The sequence below is a fragment of the Symphodus melops genome (assembly GCF_947650265.1).
Source record: "Symphodus melops genome assembly, chromosome: 9".
In the NCBI taxonomy this organism is placed as follows: Eukaryota; Metazoa; Chordata; class Actinopteri; order Labriformes; family Labridae; genus Symphodus; species Symphodus melops.
The window spans coordinates 9,056,318-9,079,198 of NC_136699.1; the positions used below are offsets into that span (position 1 = coordinate 9,056,318).

Genomic DNA, 22,881 nt, shown 5'->3' on the forward strand with positions numbered 1-22,881 from the left:
TAAAAATAGACACACTTATTTGAAGAAGAAGAAAAGGATCCCATAATCTCCATTCCTTTTTTTTGCGTTTTTATAATGTGAGATTCCCTTTTCTTTATCTTTTGCTCATTAAAATTTCTCCCCTGTACAAGCCGAGAAGGAAAATAGTAGAGTCGGGAGAAATTCGACAGAATTACTGGGGCAATGCAAGGAAAAAAAGAATGGAAGTTTTGAAGTAAGAAGTTTCCAAAGAGCATCCAAAACGTTAAACTGAGAAAGTGTGAGTGATATCTATAAGTGCTGCCCTCCAGAGTGTGTTTTTTAAAATAAAATGTCCAGTGTTTTTCTCCAAACTCCATATCAAATTGCTAATGTGAGTCATCCTTGGAACGTCTGCAATTTTCACACAGCCTGCCTCTGCTCTGCTGAAGCTTTGCACCTGTGCATGCGGTGTTTCCTTTGAGCTGGGTAAATAACCTCCGGTGCATATAGTAACATTGTGGCCTGCTTTATCAGACAGTTTTATCCTGCTGCTTCCTCCTCTTTCTCTCTCTCTCTTACTGACCCGCTCTCTCCCATTGCTCTGACTGGCAGCAGTTAAGAACGAACACGACCCCGTGCGCTGACTTCTGCCAACAAAGTGGATGTCTTTTTAAACGGTAAGTCAGAAATGAAACATCAACATTAATTCCCCACTAAATGATCCTGCTGAATAATGGATGAGGGCACGTGGAGATATGTAGATTTCCACCTTCTACCTTTGTGAGCCTAATTGCTGCCATTCAGGCACATCTGAAGTCTGGCGCACTTCAGGAGTAGACATGGCTACTATCAGTCAATAATGTTGCCTAAGCCAGTATCAAAGGGGAGCCTTAGCTGTCAGAGATCCTGCACATTAGCGGCTCTGGCGGTACTTCAAAGACAAAAAAAACTATGCTGTTATTCATACTTGCACATCTGAAAGCAGTAATGCACCTTAAAAGATGCTCCGTTGGCATAAACACAGACTCGCAGACTCATGTTGGTCTTATCTTGAAAATGGCAAAACACACTCAAAAGGAAGGAGCACTTCACTGAACACACAAGGCACCCGCATAGATTTTCTTACCTTGGTCAGGCAGCTGGCAAACGTTAGGGGGCACGGTCATGTTCAACACGTCATTGACAGCCGTGTCAACATAGTGTCCTCTCTGGACGTCGTGTTCGCTGTCGGTCTGGTCGCTCTCCTCGTGCCCGCTGTCCTTCAGACTGTTCCCCTCCAGGTCCTTGAATGTCGATGTGCTACATGGGGGCCAGAAGGGGGGAGAGGGAAATGTTTATTAACTGTCACATCACCTTTTCTCACATGCACTCCTTTCATTTTGGTTTGACGGTCCTCTTTCTCTCCCCTGTCCTATATATGAATTTGTTGCCTTGTTGCATGATCCAACGAATTCAACAGGGCGAAACTTTTTATTTTCTTTCATGTTGTTTCAAGTCTTAATAAAATGCTATACTTTTACAAAGAACTAAGCCTTGCCCAAGCTTCTACACCTGCAGTAATCATGAAATAAGGAGGAAGTTTAGGAGAGCCTTTTTTTGGAAGTATACATTTTTAACTTCACAGATAGCCTGGGCTGTCTCAGATAGGGGACATTTGTGGATGGATGCACTGACTTCAAGGACATCGCATTGAGCAAACAGGAGGCGCTCACTCACTACAATCAAACAAAATACTGCAGTAATCAGGAATTCCTGGAAGGAAGATGGATGTAGGAAACACTGGAAGCATACAAACTGAGCATCTGTCTTGTTTGGGGCTCATAGTCAATAAAGAGGGTGGGGATGGGGAGGGTTGGGGGGGTTACAATCAACAGCTGCACACTAACAGCGTGATTTCCCTTCATTTGATTTTTATCCCACTGGAACAAATTCTGCTTTACAAACAACACTAAATAGGGGTGGATATATGAACATGTGTTCCTGCAGGAAGGGGATAATGTATGAATGAGGTCGTATGGGGAGAAAGGAGGTGAGATGGAGAGGAAAGGAGGAAATGAGAGTAAACAAATTTGTGCAACCAAAAAAAAAAAAAGGAAAAGTAAAGGAAGTGAAGTGAAGGACAGTACAAGGTAGCTGCATTCTCCAGCCAAAGCCTCACATTCTGCAGCCTGGGAGAGAGGACTGCAGGTAATGCTCGCTCTCTGATGTTATCACTGTAATTGCACCTGTCCCAGACCATAGGCTCCCTGGCTCCTGAGGGGATTTCTTTGTAGTGTGCTGCAGAAGGCCCCACACTTGAATGCTCTTTGTTTACATTAATGCAAGGGAATCTTTTGGGGGGAAATTGCCATAATGGGTTTTCAAAAGGGTTGGGATAGCCTCAAACAAAAGAAAAAAGGCTGGAATGATCCATGGCTGCAGGTAAAAAGGGAGTGATTGTAGTTTTGCTCTAAGTGAGCCTTGTGAAGAAAATCTCAATGGCTGGAGGCAATTATTATATGACCCCTATCCTGACCCCCATGCAACCTTGCATTCCTACGACCCTCTGATATCCCGGCGCAGGATTGAAACATTCATTTTGGAATCATTATTGGGAATCATTCTTGAAACTGCTCTGTTGGATAATGGTGCTCACGAAATCTCTCGAACGTTGTATTTCATTGAGTAATTGTTTTAACCTGATCACGCCCCAAATCTGCTAATGAACCAAGTTATAGAAAAGTAATGAGGTTATCTGCAAATGTGCAAATCATTACTCGCTCATACATTCTGCTTCTCTGTGCAATCAAATAATCTATCTAAGGAGAATATGAGTTTGCGCCTCATTTCAACAAGTGTCTACTAAACACATTATGGAGGAATTCAAATCATCCCCAAAAATCTTTATCCTCCCATTGCAATTACACTGAATGGAAAAACACGCAGGAACAAATGCTGCACCAGGAGCTGCGCGCTCATTAGATAAAACAATTACAGATAACAATGGTAACGAGGTGCTGGTAACAGTTCCTAATCAACACATACCTTTTAATGAGGTGGGCTCTGCTGTTCACGTAACTGGAGTCAATGGAGTAATTCTCCGTCTGTAAGAGAGGGTAGGGGTTGGGGGAGGTGAGCGAGTGGGGGTTGAGGGATGATGGGGGGGGGGGGGGGCAAACAGAGAGAGAGAGAGAGAGAGGTACTTTTAATAATGGAAGCAACCAAAATAATGTTAGCTTGTAATTGGCTTTCAGTAGAAATGTTATTTTACACAAAGGTCCCGGTGAGCAGCCCAGGCTTTCAAAGGGCTGAATCCTATTCTCTTTCAAAGCACACACACACACACACACACACACACACACACACAGGCTGACTGGGAGTCAAGAGCCGAGGAAGAAGAGGAGTGCAGCAGCGAGCGCGTGCAGCCTCTCTTCTCCTCTTCACCCTCTCACTCGCTCCCTCCCTCGGCTGCCGGTCAGCCCAACTTCTTTAAAATGGAGTCATTAGGGCAGACAGGCGATCATGCAGACTGAGGGAAAAGAAAAGTTTCCCTTTATTCTTCCCTGAACTCTTCACTTTTTTCCATGTTTGAAAAGACATTAATGTGGAACATATTAAATAAATAACTGCAAGAAAGAGTAGATGAAATTAAGAGTGTAGCGAGGGATTCTTAACTCCGCAATTGCAGATAAAAGGCTCTCAGAATATGCATACGATAGATCTCTGACCCACATTAGAGAACACAGTTCAAAGGCATCCCACATTCATTTTTTTCCCCCAACATTTATTTAGCGGAGAGAATGTCTGAGGAGTAAGAGCACATGGACAGATGATTTAGTGTATGCTGAGCAGGTAGCCCCCTCCTTCGTCTGCAAAGCATCTCCTCACACTGGGTAAGATGTCAAAGGGTATCAAAGCCTCTCAAAGGACTTCCCCAGTCCTTTGAGAGGCCAGGATACGATCCTTTCGACACAGTTTGATAAGATGCAGGTGTTTTCTACAAAATGAAAGCAGAGGCTTCACTTAAAATTCTACAACACAGATACGGTATCCTGATCGAAGTCAACGGCTGACTTCCGAAAGGGAAGTCTACAGTAGGGGTATCAAAGCCCTGTTGAAAAAAAAAAAAGTCCCGCCTATGATAAGAAAGGTTAATGCAGGAGCACCATCGCTGATTAAAAGGTAAGCTACACATTTGACACAGGCCTGATGATGAGAAGCGTATGTCATTCAAGGTGACCGAACTGATTTGGTTTAAAAAGCAGCGTGCAGAGAGTCATCTGTATTGGATGTTAATGGGGATGACCATTTTGAACTTTTCAGCGTCTGCACAGAAGGGAGAGTGTGTGAGCAAGGAGGACGGGGGCAGCAGAGGAAATGTCAAACATCATAGTCCCAGTCATCTTTGGATCCCTTTTGAAATAAAGAAATAAACGCATGAATAAATAAAAGCGATGCTGTCAGATCACAGAAGCCATTGCGTGATGTTCACCTCTGGCAAATAGCTCCCATGACCTGTTTGCCGTTTATAAAAAATGCAAGAGCTTGATCATGCTACCAATAAAAAAACCAAAAAAAACCCCACATGATTGTGTTTGTTTAGATTTTCGGGGTATTGATGCCATTTTCACTTGTCTTCAAACGGATCATGCAGCATTACATTTTCCCCTGATTTGCCTGTCTCTATTTTCTTTCAAACCTGCAAACTTTGAGGAACTTATTAACTTCATTGATGAACTCATTGTTTCATATTCTAAAAGTGCAAAGGTCTTACTTCAATCATTAGCAGATAAGCTGTTGTTTACCATCTCACCACCTTTACTTCTAATTATTTCTGCAAGAAAATTGTAGAATGATTAGCAACAACACAAGGCCAGGCCTCTGACTGGGATCGCTAAATTATGATGCAATGCGCTTGCACCGAAGGTTGGCATCATTGCGTCTCCTTTTTTACCATTTAGCCCTAATTAAACTTTTAACACATTACATAATGTGTACAGAAGATAATTTATAAAAGGAACTGAATTAACATTTTATTATTAGCCTTTCATTTGGAGCGCACCATGTTTGTTCTCTTGTTATTACCCCCCGACATCTTTTCACTTCATTCAGTTGGACTCCATTAAATATCAAAGGTAACGGCTGTGGCAACATACTGCAACACAAATTAATCATTAATTACAGATTAACACATAGCACGGGTTTAATTAATAAATGATGCCATAATTGAAAAGGGTACATGAGAAGCTTTTAATCCAAAAAGTGTCTTTCCTCTGAAAGATTTACAGATCTATAATGTGTCTGTATGCACTGTTCACCTTAACTCCACTTTGGTCCACAAATAAACCTGCCTCATCTTCTACAGTGGTTGCACACCCAGAGAGAGGGACTAATGAAAATGCAAGGCATGAGTAACAAGGGGAAAACTTCATTTAAAAGACAAGATAGAACATTTCTTGTGAATGTCACTCTGGCTGCAGCCTGTAATTGGTTTGGATGGCAGGTTGTGTGTGAGCACGGCCTAGAGAGAAAGGCAGTGTGCCCCTGCTCTCAAGCTGTTCCAGTCCAGAAATGGAACTGTACTTTCCATAATGCAATTCTCTCTCAGGGTTTTTACATGGAGCCCTCTTAAATGTGCAGTATCCTCTATGGTACTCGGCCATTCCTTGCTTTTGCTTCCCTCAGTTTCTTCCTCCACAGCCAGTCATTAATCACAGGATTCAGTGGAGAACCTCATTTCCTCTATTTATCAAATTGTCAGTGGAAATAAACAAACACCCAACATGTGAGGGCATAACCTTGGGCATTGATGAGTCACTCGTGAGTGCCTATTCTGAGGGAGAATCGGAAGCATTAGCTCAGTCTTCCTGTAAAGAAATGAAACATTTGCTCCCACATTTTCTGACTGACCTCAAATTGGAGGACATGTCAATATATCTTCCTGCGAGGTCAAGTTTCAGGCAAGAGGATGAGGCCTGCTTAACTACAAAGAAGACGCCACAAACGGCTCTTTAATCAGGTTGGACAATGTGTTGTTGTGATCTGAGCGGCCCCAGTTTGACGGCCTGGGCCACTCTATCCCTGTAATTATTGTTCTGTTTCATCCTGAGGACTGCAGGGAGGGAAAGTAGTCCCTGGTGTCGCCCGGTGACGGATAGGTAGTGTCAGGATGAGTGCGGAGGAAAGTGGAAAAAGAGTGGAGGGTGAAGATGGGAGGGGAAAAGGGTGAGAATTGACCTCAGGGAGACTTGCGGTCCGGCTGCTGCAGCCCAGAAGCTTTCCCCTTTTTCACCCTTCTGCTTCTTTCTCTCCAGTACAAAAACCCGAAGCTCAGGGATGACGGGCCTCGCCTCTCTGCCACTGAGAGGAAAAGCAATCTCCTCGCCTAGTTGCTGCCGTAAGATTTGATTTGCCTTTCTCCCAGCGTGACAATTGGTTCTGTAGTCTGGATGCAAGTGTATTCATTGTGAGGGGGCACTGGGAGCAGCAGAGAGAAGAGGAGGAGTGGGGTGGGGTGGTGGTGGTGAGGCGGGAGTGAAGACGCCAGTTGTTACACCAGTAAACACCCGACAAGTTCAGCAGATGTCACACAGATAGGAGAGAAAAAGAGAGAAAAAAAATGTCACACAGCTGCCCTTCTGTATGCATTATGGAGGCTGATAAAGCAACAATATAACATTTTAACAAAGAAGCAAGCTGCAAAATATTCATTGATGCTGCAGCATGCACAACATTTCATTTTAGAAATGGATGCGAACAACAAAATTATCAGCATTCTCTTTCCATTTCATAGTCTTTGTTTTTCTTTGGATTTATTCAAAGACAGTTGAGGAAATAATCCAGAATACTGTTATTTGTCTGGAATTAAGAAAAAAAACGGCACGATTTAAGGTAGTTTAAAAACATATGCAAACGGACAGTTTAAAGACAAACTTTTGAGCTAAACTGTCTTTTAAGCATGACATAATTTGCCTAAAATCAGAAGACATTTACGCAGCATAGATGGTGTATCTGTCTACTTGAGGTTCCAAATGTGTGCTTCATGTCTGTAATTGATGAACCCTTAATGTCATCAGTTTAAAGATTTAAAAAAAACAAAAAAACATCCAGTCATGCTTAAAATGCTCTCACTGCCACATTTCAATGCACAGTTGGAACATACAGGACAAAAGACGAGACAAAATCAATTAAAGCTGTCGGGACCAATTTTTGCTGCCTGCTTTCTGTTTGTGTAGCCTGAAGTTGTGCCTCAGCCTTTTTGTTTGTTGTTGCCGCAGCGCACTCATGGACTCCCCTCAGTCTCGGAAGGAAATGTTACACACAATGTGCCTTGTTATTGATATCCCACTGCTAAAGGAAGCCATGGGGAGAAAGAGATGAAGGGGGGTTTACAGGACAAGCCAGGTGCAATTAGGAAATAAAAAAGACTTAATTATGGGCCAACGTTGGATTTTGGTGGAATTAAAAAAGGAGTGATGCGTAGGAAAAAAATGTGCAGTAAAAGTATGTATTCCCCTCGTGTAACTTTGCAGTGAGGAGTAGTGTGTATGTGTTTTCGTCTTTGTCATCCTATCCACTGTGACTATGAAAAGAAATGCTTCACTCTGAGCTTCTTGCACATTCTTGCACACACTGACACTCTCTTGCTGCTTCTCCAACAAAAGCACTCCTCCAACAATCCCTGAGTCGCTGAGCTGGCGTGCTCCCATCATGCTTCGGGGGTCGGTACCCCAGCAGCACCTAAAAGCAGCTCACAATGGAGTCAGTGTGACACCCCATGACAAAGACTCAGGCCACCGAGGCACGTTCTCCATGTTGGTAAATGTGGGATGGAAAAAAACACTCTTTGGTAGCTTTTGCTGCCTTAACCCTCCACCTTCAACCCTCTTCCCCCAACGACCATCATCACCACCATCTTCCGCATTATAGAATTTCCCATAGCTGCTCTGCCATCTGCCAGATTATAGATTTCACTCTTCCTTTAGAGAGGGCAGGGCCCCACAGGGAGGATCAGCAGTAAAAAGGGTGAAAGAGTGCCTGAGGCACAGCCATGGTTGAGGATGAGATTACATTTTCTATTTCTGCCCGCTAAAGGGGGCCTGCCATGATGAATACAGAGAGTTGTTACCATTTAATATCAAGAGGCTCGCCTGCATACTCAAATTATACACAATCAATTGTGACAGAAGGGTACACGTGTGACAAATAACCTGCCACATTCTCTGCATCATTTCACTTCATCACCCATCAATTCACCCAAAACCTAGCAGCCCATTTGGGAATCAATCATGTTGTGAAAGTGAGCGATTCTGCCGGGAAAATAGGTTTTAAAGCTTCCTTAGCTCACACATTTCTGCAGTCTTGAGAGTAAGAGCATGGAAAAAAACAAACAATCTGGCTGAATTAAATGCTATTATGAGGTCACTTATGTCCTTGACCACATGTGTTAAGTGTATTGTTAGAACCAACCAAATAACATGCTCTCTGGAAACACAATGAACACAAGACCACTTCCTGCTGGCATTTCCTTGCCTCTCCGTGCAAAACAATTATTTGCTTTGCATTATGACCAAAACAATCAGCTCCCTGCTCTCATGAAGTGAGGAAAAAAGGGCCAAAGGCAATAACTTCTTCCACTGTTGCATCCCCCCACCATCACTTACAGAGGAAACTGCAGACCACACGGCTGTCTTCTATTCTGAAAGCATAGACGAATCTGCAGACCAGTCTCCATGTCACTCAGGCGTACAGGCTCCACACAAGTCCAGTTAGTAGAGATGTGATTAATTATACATACATTGATAGAAACAACATTCATTATTCATGAGCATCTCAACGTCAAAGCTATTTCCCTCTCTTTCAGCATGATGAAAAGATTTTAAATAATAGGCCCCCTCTGCAGACGTCTGCATTCCAGCGGAGTCGGCTGACGCTAAAGAGGCTTAAGTCAGAGCTGTTGTCTTACCAGAGATTCACAGCTCTGCGCCGACATGTTCCTAAGTGTTGGTGGCTGTGCAGGTTCCCGGGGTTGCTGTTTTTGTTTTGTCTTTGTCTTAAGAGACAAGACTGGTGCTTTTAAAGCCTTTCACATGGAGTTCTAGTGTCCACTAAGCGTGAATAGAGGTCTGCAGCATCACCAGGCACGCAAGGCAGGATCATGTTTCACTGAACACCTGTTCAGCGCTCAGGTCTGTCTCTATGTTTTCTAAGCTTATTCTATCTCAAAGTCAGAGAAGAAAACCTGAGTATCTCTACGAGATTACGATTCATGGTTTTACATAATAAAACGGATGGGAGGGAGGGAAAAAAGACTTTGCTATCTGCGCTGTTTCCTAAGAGAAATCGGCTTACTTCTCTTAAAGCCTGCAGAGCCTAATCAAACTCAAATAGCAGGAACTTCCCCTTTAGGCAAGTCTTGAGGGATTTTCTTTAATTTGGATGTCAGATGGAAAAGTTTTCACACTTCTCTCATCCCAAAATCCGTTAATGTGTGTATGCAGCCACATGAGAGGGGTAGGTAAGTAGGTGGGGATTTTTTTTTTTCTAACACACTCCAGAAATGTTGAGGGTAATGTCTAATCCAGGTAGACTAGGAAGTTTCCTGGGCCCTCTGGGAACGAGCGCTACTACAAACATATGTTTTTAGCAGCCATTTAATTTCTGTGAGAGAATCACAAGATCGCATTTTTCATCTCAGTTGTGCCCTATATTAGCCAGTGTGTGTGTGTGTGTGTGTGTGGGGGGGGGGGGGGCGGTCTCCCAAAGGGTTCTCGCGACTCCCCTGGGTTAGGTCTAGAAGATAAACATTCAGAAACAGTGCAGATTATGTAAACACATTGCTTTAAATGCTTACTTCAGAGCAGTGACTGATTTAATTGGGTGACTTTGAGTAACTTATAAAAAAAAAAGTGACTCCTTTTTAGTTTAAATCAATGCACAAGAGTGCAAAAGAAATTAGAAATCCGTACATTTGCAAGAAGTGCTGATCATCTTGTACTTTACATTTTCTCTTGGCGATCTCACTTTGGCTGCAAGTCACATCGGCAGCTGTAGTCTCCCTGTCTGTCTCCCATGTCTCCCTCCCTCTCTCTCTCTTTTTCTCCCGCTCCCTGTGACAAGGCATCTTTCCAGACATTTTAGTTGGATGGAGATTTGCAGCAGCTCATTACAGACTGGGAGGCTCTGTGAGCGGATGCAGTCACTCGGAGATGGATTGAGTGGGTCTGTTTATTGACATGCCTTAATCTGACACTGGGTAAAGGGAATGAGTCACCGCCTCCAGACACACTACCACCACAACACAGTGACTCCGGCAAATAGGCAGGCAGCACCCGGGATACGAGTGGAACTTCATCAGCGCTCATTAATCCAACTACCCGAGGCCACTCGCTCAAACAAACCATGTTTACACTGCTGGATGGAGGGGTGATGGAGCTTTTCAAAGGGCATGTGTGCAGGTGCCTAGATCCGCAATAACACACAAATGCACACACTGTCCCTGCACACAAACATAAACCCAAATGTGTACTCCAGACTGTACTCTAAACCTCACCCGCACTCCTAACCCACAGCCCCCTGAACATAATATCTGTGTGCGCCAGCTGCTAAAACTCAGTCGATGTACTTTGTCTCACAAATCAGGGCTGCTGCTGCTCAAATCAGGGGTGGACGCTCGGGCACGGTGCCAGAGTGAGTATCATAGAAAGGGGCTTTTTATTAAACAGATGGGCTCTGGAGATCTTTTAGCTTGCATCACAACAAGGCTACTGCTATCCAGCTATACGTAGCCTAGTTAGCTTTTTGATCCTGTTTGCTTGACTGTGAGGCACATCTGGTATTAATATTTGGGGCGGGCTTTCCAAGGCAGCTGTCAGCTTGAGATTGACAGCAGAGTATTAGCTGCTCACACATCATCAGCACATCTGTAAATCCAGCTTGTTAACAGGACTGAAGCTCAGCAGGGGAAAGGCAGAGCAAAACAACATCGAACTGTATGTGGTCCGACGCCGCTGTACGATGCTGTCTACTCCATTGTCTATGAGATGTGAACACGCGAATCTTCTATATTTTACATTGAGCTGTAAATATACCAACAACAATCAAGACCTCGGCTGAAAGAAGGGAAATGTGTGAAACGTGTAAGCCGGTCACAAACAGAGGTAAAGCTTTCCTCAAGAAATGCACACATGCAGACACACAGGCGCAAAGGCAAAACAAGCTCAAACGGAATCAACACAGAGTGAGTCAGAAAGAGAGTAACAATACAAATTTACAGTAGAGCACACGTGTTAGCACACAGACACACACGGGGCCGTCTGTCATCTCCATCAGGGACTGGGAGCCTGGCAGCTTGAGAGCAGGGCTAGTTTAGATGGGGCCAGATGCAGCGGGCTTGACCCACTCATTTGTGAGTAAGGGGGGGGGGGGGGGGGGGTGTTGTCTGTTCAGCAGCTGAAACACATAGGGATTAGCCGCACTGACTTCATTTAATTTAATTTGTATTAGGGCCGTCTTTGGGGGCAAACATCGTTTTCACTGCGGGGGTAAAGATACGGGGTCACAGGAAAACAGCAACAGACGGTGGATCTCTGCCTGGAACCACAGGGGAAAAAAAGACCTCCGACACACACACACATAAACACGCAAACACACATGATCCAGCATCTTCTCTCCCTCTAATTATGTCTGTATTATGAAGTCAAATCTCTTCCCATTGAAAAGCATCTTAGACCCTGAATCCACCTTTCCACAGTTTGATTTCTTGAAATGAATACCTTGAATCCTTTTGTTCTGCCACCACAAACAACATGTAGTAATTTTCTGTGCTTATCAAAGCCTCGCTCGGTGTCACTGTGTGTGTGTGCATGTTTGTGTGTGTGTGCATGTTGTTAACAGACACACACACACACTAAGCTGTTATCAGGCGAGAACATATCTTAGGGGTGGATGTTTATCTGTGCTGATGCAGATTGCAGTTCTCTTTGTCTCAGAGCAGTGGTACATAATATTATTTGTCTTTTTTTTTTTTCCCAGAGTTTATTTCTCCTAGGCTGATATGGCTTGATATCCTATAGTGGAGAAATCCTTTTAGTTACCGCCAGGCATCTAATGTGCTTTTACTTGTAATCTGGGAATTTAATAAATGAAAAGGAGAGTGAAAAAATCTGTACACAATCGAATAATTCAACTCCCCATTGTATTCCTTGGAACATGACTTGGGCTGTTAAGCAGAGGAGGAAAACAACTGCAGTGAGTGAGTGAGTGAGTAAGTGAGTGAGTGCCCAACATGCCTCCTCACAATTTACAGTATAGTGCCATGGAAAAACAAAAAAAATGTGGCAGCGATCGTCCATGAAGTGTGCTGTAGCCAAAGCCTGCGGTCATGTGAAAGCTTCCTTTCTGTCAACGTCTGCAGGTGACATAGTCTGCAAGAGATGTAATGTACCGTGCTCTGGAAGAAAAGTCGTTTTATTACAAAAACATCCAGAAAATAAAGAAATAATGTGGGTGAGCTGCAGAGGCATTGCTTTGTTTCTGCTACACACACACACACACACACACACATACGCACACACATAAAAAGACTTTTCTGCTGCAGCCGGTACACGACTATCAGCCGCTCACCAGCAATCTTTTTCCCACCCCTCCTCTCTCCCCCAGCCCCTATCAAAAGATGTTACTGTGCAAAATGTCAAAGAAAAAAGAGGCAAGAGAAGTAATCTCTTTCTCCTTTTTGATCGCAAGTGGAATAATTGGAACCCTCTTAGGCTCATTACAAGAGTTGCCCGCCAGCCAAAAGACGACTCCAACTGCCCCTCTTTATTCATGTCGGAGCTTTGAAAAATATGGGCTCCTCTAGTAACAATTCTTTGTAAAATACAATGACTAGAGGTCCTGGTACCTACACACTAACGGCTAATCCTGCAATGTCTTTGAAAAATATAGCTTTCAACTAGCACCAGTTGAGAGCAATAGAAAGGAAACAGCAACAATCCGTCTTGGTAATAATGTTATTATGCATCACGCAAAGCATTTCTCCCCCCACATTGTTTTTTTTTTTTGTTTTTTTTTTGGGGCAATGACGTTCTTCTCAATTATGCAAGGTATTGCATACAGGCCCGTTAATTTAGATCCCTATTACTAATAACCTTATTGTTATTACAACTATGCTTGTAAGTACTGTGACTCTAATTACTATTACTGTATTACCCAAATTAACCTTATTCAGGGTTTAGATCACCCCCACTGATGGTAGCCGAGACATGCCTATGAAGAATGGCACCAATGTCCCTTCAGATAAATCCAGCATAATTAGCTATGTGCCTTACAGGGCCTGTGTGATGGTAATAATTAGAGCTACTGTAGCAAAGGTCATGCAAAACAATTTAGAGAGGATGTGGGCTGCATGGGTAATCGGGGAGCGAGAGGGGGAGTAAGGAGTGCTTGGATGACTATACAGACTCTTCTGCTTTTCCATTTTCTCAGGTAGAGAAGACATGTAGTTGTTACTTTACCTCTGCACTCAGTTCATTTTTAACCAATGCTCTCAAAATAATAGAAATTGAAAACCCATTTTGATAGCAAGTAGACTCCCAGCTAACGTAGTTTAAATGGATCCGTGATTAGATTTGAGGAGAGTGCTACAGGGTGTAACTGTGAACTGGTATCAGCTGAAATCGATTTGCCGCTTTTGAGGTGTGATAGCTGCCTCGGCGCCCTGTTGTTGCATCTGTTCATTAGCCTGAGTGTAATGTGTTTATGCTCACCCTTAGTTATCATTATTAATTGTGAGACAGAAAGACAGAGGGACACAGAGTGAGCGATGTGTTGCTTCAATCAGGCGCACAGGTCAATGAGCAGAGTCAAAAACGTTGACACCGAGGTAAACAAGTGTTCACAATAAGCTTCTTCTATTTCTGCACCCTGCCCCTCCCCAGTGTGGCTCAGCTCTGTGTATAACTCTGAGAGCTAAGGGTTCACAGCCTCCATCCACTAGGAATTGGCTCCACTCCCTCACCTCACTGCCATGATCTCACCCCAGAGAGATAAATAGCAGCCTCACTTTCAAATATAGAATCTGAAGCAACACATATGCCGATGTGTGCTACATCAGTCTCTATTCCCTGTTGCACAATCAAAGGTGCTCACAGGCCCTCCAAGCTACCACTTCATTAGCAGTTAGTGACACAAACAGACTCTAACAAGCAACAAAAAAAAAAAAAATAGAATCTTAAGAAAAAACATAAAATATAAAATCATTCCTTTGAATAATTTAATAAATTAAATTTTAAAAAACAGAAAGTAGTGCATTTATTGTATGGTATTACAATGGATATAAGCAGAGTAAGTATGATCACATTAGGACTAGAAACAGAGAGTCTTACTTTAATTGTGAACATTTAATAGAGGCAAAGAACGCCAAACAGGAAATTGATTGTTTCTTTCATTGGTACTTTGTCGGTGGATTTCTGATACTTCAGTTGTAAATCCTTTTTTCACTGCTAAAAAGCTACTGTGTCAGACGGATAAAAAAACGTTTTTTTAGAATATGATTAAAGGCAACAACACTTATGAAGCACTGCTGGATATCTGATTGAGCTGCTTTATTTAGTTAGAGCGGACTAACTGATGAAAATGGCTGTGGTGGGAGTGGCTGTGTAAGCTATGATCCATATGCCTTTGTGACTGTGAGGCTTTAAAAACTGTAAATTGTGATTATCATTGATCTCATTCGTCAGATGCCTAATCTCTTTGACTCGTATCCACACAGGCCACGTTGGGTGATGATGAAGCATCCTCCCCCACATCTGAAGTCCCAAACAAGTGTTGAGGGGAGCAGTGATAAGCAGGTCCTTATCCTTTTAAAGACACTCCCGTAATCCAACAGCGGTGGGGGGACGTAGAGGGCTTCAGCTTTAAGGGACTTAGTCTGGATTATCGCTAGTCCTCCAAATTAAACCAAAAGTCAGCTTTCTGCAGTTGCTCATGCAAGCTGGCGACTGGCTTGTTACCAGCTTAACTAACAAGGAAAACGATGGAGGTCTAGAATTAGAAAATGCTTTCATTTAGCCAGCAGGCCAACAAACGGGGGTAATGCTGGTGCAAAACACAACCCGTCCTCACCTTTACTGAATATTCTGCCTCGCTCCTCTCAATTTTTCTTCCCAGCAGACATCCTATAACTCCACTCAAAATGTCTTCCATGCTGTGTACCTGACTCTTGCTGCCAACCAGCTTAGCTACAGACAAGCTCCTCAGCCAGGGCAAGGCTGCTCTGTCCCCTCTGATGCTGCTTCCCACAGCAAAACAAGGCCAAATCTGGGGCTTAGAGGCTAAAATAATCATTACTGGGTTGTGAACAAATGAAAAGTCAGAACACCACTCTCATGAACGTCCTCCCCCACAACCCCTGGTAGTTTGTCTGCCGTTTTAATGCACAAAAACAAAAATAGGGGCAAATACACACATAAAACATTCTGAATAGACAACATTTAGGAACTGAAAAATAAAGAAAAAATGTTTCAGCTGATATTTTCTGGGAAAATCTATAAATATGCAATAAATTGAAAGAATGATTGGACAATTTAGGAAATTATCTTTTGTATTTTGTAATGGAAATTAAAAAGGAAAATTGATTCCAATATGAAAAAAGGCATTAAATATTAGGCTGAATCCACGGGGTGATTTGCTTAGCTTAGCATGACAACTTAAAGGGAGAGGCCATCCAGGATTCATCCAAAGAATCAAAACTATGCAGTCTGGTATATTTGCCCAAGCAAAGGCATGTAGTAGATTCAATCACATGTCACTGCTCCTGAACAAGTATTTACCAAAATACTGAGAAAACACTTTCCACTCCACTTCGCCATTTCGCAAAGATATTTTCCCCTGCTTGCAGCTTTTCGATAACTTAGGCTAAACACACCCAAGAGTAACGTTCTCATAAGGACTCGCATATGTCTAGATAACTTTCCTAAATTCTTATTTGCAGTTGTAGTTCTTGTAAATGTGATTATTTAACATTTATTGTCCAAAGATAATGTTCTGTAGGAATTTCAAACAGTGTGTCCATCTGCACTTAAGCACTTATGATATCTGCTGATGCATTTACAGTCCTAACTGCCTGCTTTGGTGTAACAATCCTTGAATTTAAGAAGTGTGCTCAGACGCTGTGAAGTCATCCTTCAATAAAATTATAGGTGGGCTGCCATTCATTTATACAAGCTCCCTATGACCGAACTAGAAACAGCTCTCAATTAAAAATCAGGTACAGTAAAGCAATCTCAAACTAGAGGTTACTTGGGAAAGAACGGCACTCTGTATAGTCTGACAGAGGCCAAGTGCTTTTCATTCATTGACTTGGCTGCCTATGCTGTGGTATGTCAAAGGGTGGACGTGAGGGGAAAGTCAAAGCTGGTGTCCCATTGTGCTCCACAGCCAGACACTGACTCAACCCTGAATATTGTTTTCTAATGCCATAAGAGAGCACAAAGAGGCGGGCGAAGTCGTTATCAATTCCCTTGCAAGGCAATCATAACTATTATCATTAGTAGTGTCTTCATCCTCTGAGCACAGCCCAGAGAACATATCTAATCTATTCTCTGGAGAACATGCTTGTCTTTCCAACTTGACCTGGTATCACTCGAGCAAAGAAATGATTTCCCGCCTCCCTAGAAACTAGATATGGACATAAATAATAGGACTGGGCTCTTTCTGAAAAAGCCGTAATCCCAGGAAAACAAACCTGAGTGAAACAGGCCCATCTGAATTGCTTTCAGGAGAACTAGATAATCAAAATGCAAAACAGCTTTTGATAGAAAAATGAGCCGACTTCTAGCAACAAATCCCCTACACCTAACATCAGCACATTCTCCTCCTGAACTTTTATTTGTCTGCTGTGTTTGGGTTTTTAATGTAATCACACAGCACACGGCGCCTCATCAATGAGCTGCTCTGATTTATGTCAGCCTGAATCAGACTGACTGCTTAGAGCTTTGCAGACATCATGAATGAGAAAAGGAGCCACACATAGAACACATTAGGGGTCCCACCATCTTCTCAGACAGGGGGACAATGGGAAAGGGGAGCGGAGATAAAGGAGGGGGATAACAGGGTGAAGGAATGGTTGAGGGTGGGGAAAAAAGGGGAGAATGGGAGGAAAGAAAAGAAAAAGGCCTGAGACATTGGCCACACAGGGCAGGGGGAACATGAGGGCTCTGAGAGGCCTACTCGGTCATAGCCCATTAAGCTGGCTTGGTGAAAATGCTACAGCTCATTACATGCTCTGCCTCTGCTCTGTGGATGAACAATGCACAATTACGCTACCCTGCTGCTTCTCCAGCCATACTACTGCATGCCTCTAAGGCGGCCGATATTGCTGCTATAGTGGCTTGCCTGCCAACAGCGTCTGTGCTCATCAAACATCCCATATATGTGCTTCCTAATGCGCATCCAGGTTTATGTCTAGAAACAGAAGCATTGGGTGAGTTTGCAGAAATGAAAGGAGGGGAGAAAGAGGAAGGGCTGCTTCACTACCAGAGCAGACAACACAAAAGTATAAAGCAGCATTTGTGTGTCATACAATGATGTTTGCTCCCCTTTTGTCTGCTCTTTAAAAGGGACGACATGTGACAAAGGGGAATTCTCTTTTCAAGCTGAAAAGTTTCACTCCATGCTGCAATTAGTGTAAAGCCAGGTGCATTCCATATGACAAGAATAAAGACCATAAAGTGCAAACAAAGAGTACTGTGACACTATCTGCAATGCAGTGAATAACTAAGCCAAGGCTTCATCTATCCACCAGCAAATTGGTTCCCTTCAAGTCCTCCTCCTCTCCTACAATTATGCATGCAGAAGTTGACATTTAATCTGATGGGGGAAATGCTAACTAACATCCTCCTGCTCCCTCTTTGTTTTAGGCAGAAAACAGGACACTTAGAAAGGTCATTCTTCCCTGGTGTCAGAGTTTGCTGCTTGGAAAAGTTTCAATTCACAGTGTGTATTGTTTTTCTTTTTTATCTCACAGAATCCCTTCCCCCATTTCCCTGTCACTGAAAGAGCAAAGCATCTGCACTGAGGAAAGAAACCGTGACTATTAACAATGCAGCAACAAGTCTGGTAACCTGCAGTTCAACCTCGACCCAACAGTGGTAGTGGGGGGGGGGGGGGGGGGGGGGGGGGGGATGAATATTAATTACTACCTTTTCTGTCCCAACATCGGGATGGAATTAGTTTCTGGCACATTTAAATTATGTCATCATTAATAGAGAATTGTAATTACTTCTCTCTCACTTCTTTACTTGGAGAAAAAAAAAAGTTCATGTTTTGTTGTTGCGCAGCAGATCTGAAAAGAAAATAATAATTTCCCCAAAGACTGATTATGGCTCCCTTGTTATTCTTATCTGCAAGAGGGGACAAATATATTGAAGGAGTGTCAATGCGCTCCTACAGTGCATGCTAATACACAACACACAAATGCTGCTGTTTTCCTATTTTTATGCCAGAGGGACAGAGGTGGGCACATTCCTCTCAAAACAAGTAAATAGCATTGTGAGCTTCCACAGCAAATAGATTTCACTCCTGGCCATAACAAGTCTTAGGTTTGTGTTTTTAAATATGTAAGGTGACCTTTTCTATTCTATATTAAAATAACTACAGGCAAACACAGGCAGCCAAATCTGCATTAATGAGAGATGGGGATATTTCTTTATTCTCCTGGAGCCTTCCCTTGTCATAAGTTTTCCTGAGACTCGTCCTATAATTTTTCTCAAACTCCACCTTAGTTTTGGCTCAATGCAAATTTTTCAGGAAAATGTGTGAAAGGCTGTGTATGATCCCGGCAAAATGTCTTTATAAATCGATTTCATTGGTGGTAAATTTCCACACTTTAACTGCGGCTGTGCTGGTACTTGAGAGTCCGAGGAATGAAATCAGAACACTGCATATTTGTGTCAGAGAGTTTAATTTGAGAAATAAATAAAAAAAAACGCCGCAGGAAACTCATTTCAATGGGTAATTACGTCCACGCAGCATTGCTTGCAGGGCTTAACAAGGTGCGTAATGATGTCCCCTTCCCCAGCGATAAACATCATCACTGTGTCCATTTCCTTCTCCCTATCTAGCCGTCTCTCATTTACATGTAGACCCATCAACTTATACACCTAATACCATTAAAGCCCTCTTTGCAGACAAAAAAAAATCTTTCATCATAAATTCTTAGTAAAACTAATTATGTGTCCATCTTTGGCTCCACTATAAATCCACTTCCTTTGTTGTTTAGTAAGTTTACGAGAGAATAAATTATTTTTACACGAAGCAGCTTTTAAAAAATCTTCCCCTCATACTGTGCTGTTGTCTTTAACCAAGGCGTATTTTCTCAGGAGATGTATGAGTAATAGAACCATATGGTTTAACTCATTGTTTTTTTATGTAATCTTGAGCTAGAGTGTGTCATTCTGCATAAAACATGCCTATAGCCTTTCTAGTTTCAAGATTTTATCCACATTTTGAACCATTTGATGGTTGTATCCATAACTGTGGAACTTAAACGAAATTAGATGCTGCAAAACGTATACTCAAGCCACTATGCTTTGTTATGCCTTTAGATTTGGAGGAACAAAGAAATAATCACATTGTTTGTTCCTTTTCAGGAAGAAGAAAGCATCTTGTACTAACAATAGAAGCGCAGCATTATTGCTTTCTGTAGAGGCTGATGTGGTTTGTGCCATAAAACCTCTCCTCATCCTAACACTGCATTTTACAGAGAGAAATAACATATTTCAGGCAGTAGCAATACAGGTTGAGCAAAATCATTGGCATTCTATAAATAGCTCTCTCTGCCCTCCCCTGTTCCTCTCCGTCTCTCCTCGTTTTGCTCGGTCTTGCCGTTTCTCTACACTATTACTCCCTCTGTATGCATCTGCAGTCACATGCTGTTAGGGACACATACAGTGACATGTGTACATCAGACGCCGTCACTCGTGTGTTTTGACTCTTAAGCTCTTCGGCTGGATGCTCTGATCCCAACGAGAGGGTGGCAACCCGGCGGGCCTGGTTGCTTTTGACTGGCTGCCTTAGGTACTTATGTCATTTCATTGTACCTCCGCGACATCAGGAATGACATGCAGTGATGGGGTGTTGCGGGTTGGGGTCAAGGCTATAAAAACCCAACCAAGTGTAAAACTAGCACTGCTTGTGCATGAAGTGAAAAGCATCTTGTTGAGTAATGTCACAAAATGAGCCTCCAGCTGCAGTTCTGTGTTAAACATAAAGGGAGGAGCCAGCCGAGGAACGAAATAAGAGGGTGCCGTGTACATCACTGTCACTCTGTTAATTTATTTCTGACAGACTCAGCTTTATTTCACCTTATAAACACTGACACTTGAAAAGCAGAGCGTTTCTGAAGCCCGTGCCTTACAAATAACCTCTCTAAATAATTAACAGGTTCATCTGCCAGTCAATCAGCACGCAGCTGGAGATGAAACGATTCATTCTCAAACCCACTTCTGAAAGGAGGAGACTTAAAAGAATGCTACACACACCTCCCGCTCTGCCAACATCAAAAATAAATGTAAAAAAAAAAGGAAAAAAAGACAGCTTTTCAGATCGAGCAGCATTACATCCATTCTCCCTCTTCTCAGTATCTATCTGTGTATCGGTCCTTACTTTTTTTTAAAATAATATATGACACACTATTCCAAGGTGTAGATCAGTGTTAACAGAGAATCTGGATTTTTCTTTCCCAAGAAGTGTTTCAACAAGTCATACTACATGATTTTTTAGCTTTTCTTCCATAGAGCTGTGCGGAAAGAATCAGATGGGGTTTGATAATGCAACTTCTTTATTTACTGCCATTGTTATTCTTCACCCAGTTTTAGAAACAAAGATCATGATAGAAGATATTTGTTGAATCAGTCCTTCTGAAGTGTAATGCTTCAATACTTCAATTCACTTCCAAATGGCATTGAAAACTGAGCACAAAGCTGAGAGTCAGACCCTGCAAAACTAAAATCAAGCAGAGAGCTCTTGCTTTTTAACTTCATCTACCAGCCAGACTCCTGTCACAATAACAGGTGGGTTCAGTAACGTTGAAGAGCTCAAAGGAGACAACAGTTTTACATTCTCTTTGTCCATGTTGTCCTCCTCTAAGTACACTTTAGAAATGTGTTCTCTACTTCCTGTCAACTGCAGTTTAACACAAAACAAGGCTGAATGATTCTGCCACGGGTACAATGAAAAGAAAGCTTGAACTCAGGCTCAAGGCTTGCACAATCTATTGCTTCAAAATGTGAACATATATTCTAAAGTTTGGGAAACACATCAGCTATTTCTGTGAGTACGCCAATAAAAAAAATTAAAAAAAACTGTTTAGAAGAGAAGTAAATATGCAACATTTTTATTAACACCAGAGCTGTCCTAGAAAACCTTCCACTAAAGAGACAGCTATTAAGGGAATCTGATTAGCAACTTCCATAGCCAAACATATCTCAAACCACTGGGTGGGATGCTAACATCAGAACATCAGTGCTTTCAAAGCAGAGCCACAACAATGTTTGATTATCGAAAATGTCGGTTTATACTGCTCTGAGGTTCCTGAGTTGGTCATAATGATGTAAATGATAATGTCACTGCCCATATTTCAAACAAATGTGACACTCCGTAAGACGTGTTTGTGTGCGTGTGTATTCATGAGTACGTGTGGGAGGAGATTGGCACTTTCAACAGATGTGTAGTATGCACTGACAGCATGACATCTACTTTGCATGCTCAATATGACACGTCTGAATGCTCCCATGCATATTGTCCTGATGGGAAGTGATAGCGAGGGATGATCAGCCTCGCTGGAACCACTCCCTGTTGTCTCTGCAGCACTGATATCAAAACATCTCCTCTGCTAACAGGCAAAGACTGCTGCACAGAGATACCTTGTCAGATGTTCCGTTGCAATTTTCATATTCTCATTTAGGCTCGTTTGATTGACTCTGAGAAGTGAACAAACGAAATGTACAGTTGTTATCTTTTGTCGGCACTTGAACCTGACACTGTAGCATACAATAGAGTTCCTCAAGACTCGAGTACCTTTTCAAAGAACCAACACAGGGAGCATCTACAGGAGGATTGCATCAATTATCCCTTTACTTCACTTGTGAATATTTAACACCATGTTGAGTAAATCGTAAACCCCCTTTTCCTCTATGAATTTATGACTCTTTTCTCATTTACTTATTATCTGTTTAAAAGAGAAATCGACAATATCCAACCTGAATAAGGCTAATCAATAAAGTATGACCCCTTATTTTTCTGCTCTGCTCATTATCTGGAATCACAGGTGCGCAAAGCCTTAGAACCCATTACAAATTCAAAAACACACTCTAGCCAAAGGCCATTCCTTTACTGTATAATTGTCTCCCCCCTACCAAGTGATTCGCTATAATTAAGCCATGGAAGACAGCTCTATTCTCCTGTGAACATTCATATTAGTGCTACCACAGGCAGGTCTAACAAACATCTCACAGATGATGCGTCTCAAAACAATGGACAGCCATGTTCACAGAGGTATATGCTGCTACACATTCTCACGGGGGAGACGACAATATACACAATGCACTAGCAGGTATGAGGCCTTTGGGGAGGCCTGTCACGGGTATCTTGGCCGAGTCTGCTTTGTTTACGAGTGTGTGTGTGTGTGTGTGTGTGTGTGTGTGTGTGTACTTTGTCTGAAGCAGGAAAAGCTCGACTGTAGCTGACATAAGCGGGATGTTTCACTGGCCTACATAAGCTAACCAGGCAGGAAAACTTTGCATCGCTCAAACAGACACATATCCTCTATAGCTCCATTAGCAATGGGCTAATCTGACCTCCAATCCACACTTTGATTCCTGTGATCACTTTAATCTACATGTTAGCAAAATACACAAATACAAGGGCATAATTGTGCCACTG

General features: G+C 42.5%; 1 protein-coding gene across 6 annotated transcripts in view; it reads right to left on the reverse strand.

Moving 5' to 3' along the window:
- pcdh19 (protocadherin 19) overlaps window positions 1–22,881 on the reverse strand; it is a 53,974-nt gene that overhangs the window by 22,083 nt on the left and 9,010 nt on the right. For 3 of the 6 annotated variants that reach the window (XM_079352015.1, XM_079352017.1, XM_079352013.1), the window contains exons 3-4: window positions 2,985–3,044; window positions 1,088–1,271 (exon numbers count right to left, since the gene is read on the reverse strand). In XM_079352015.1, the coding sequence (XP_079208141.1) occupies window positions 1,088–1,271; window positions 2,985–3,044 (244 nt within the window). The remainder of the gene's footprint in view (window positions 1–1,087; window positions 1,272–2,984; window positions 3,045–22,881) is intronic. The other 3 variants (XM_079352018.1, XM_079352016.1, XM_079352014.1) reach the window with 1 other exon arrangement.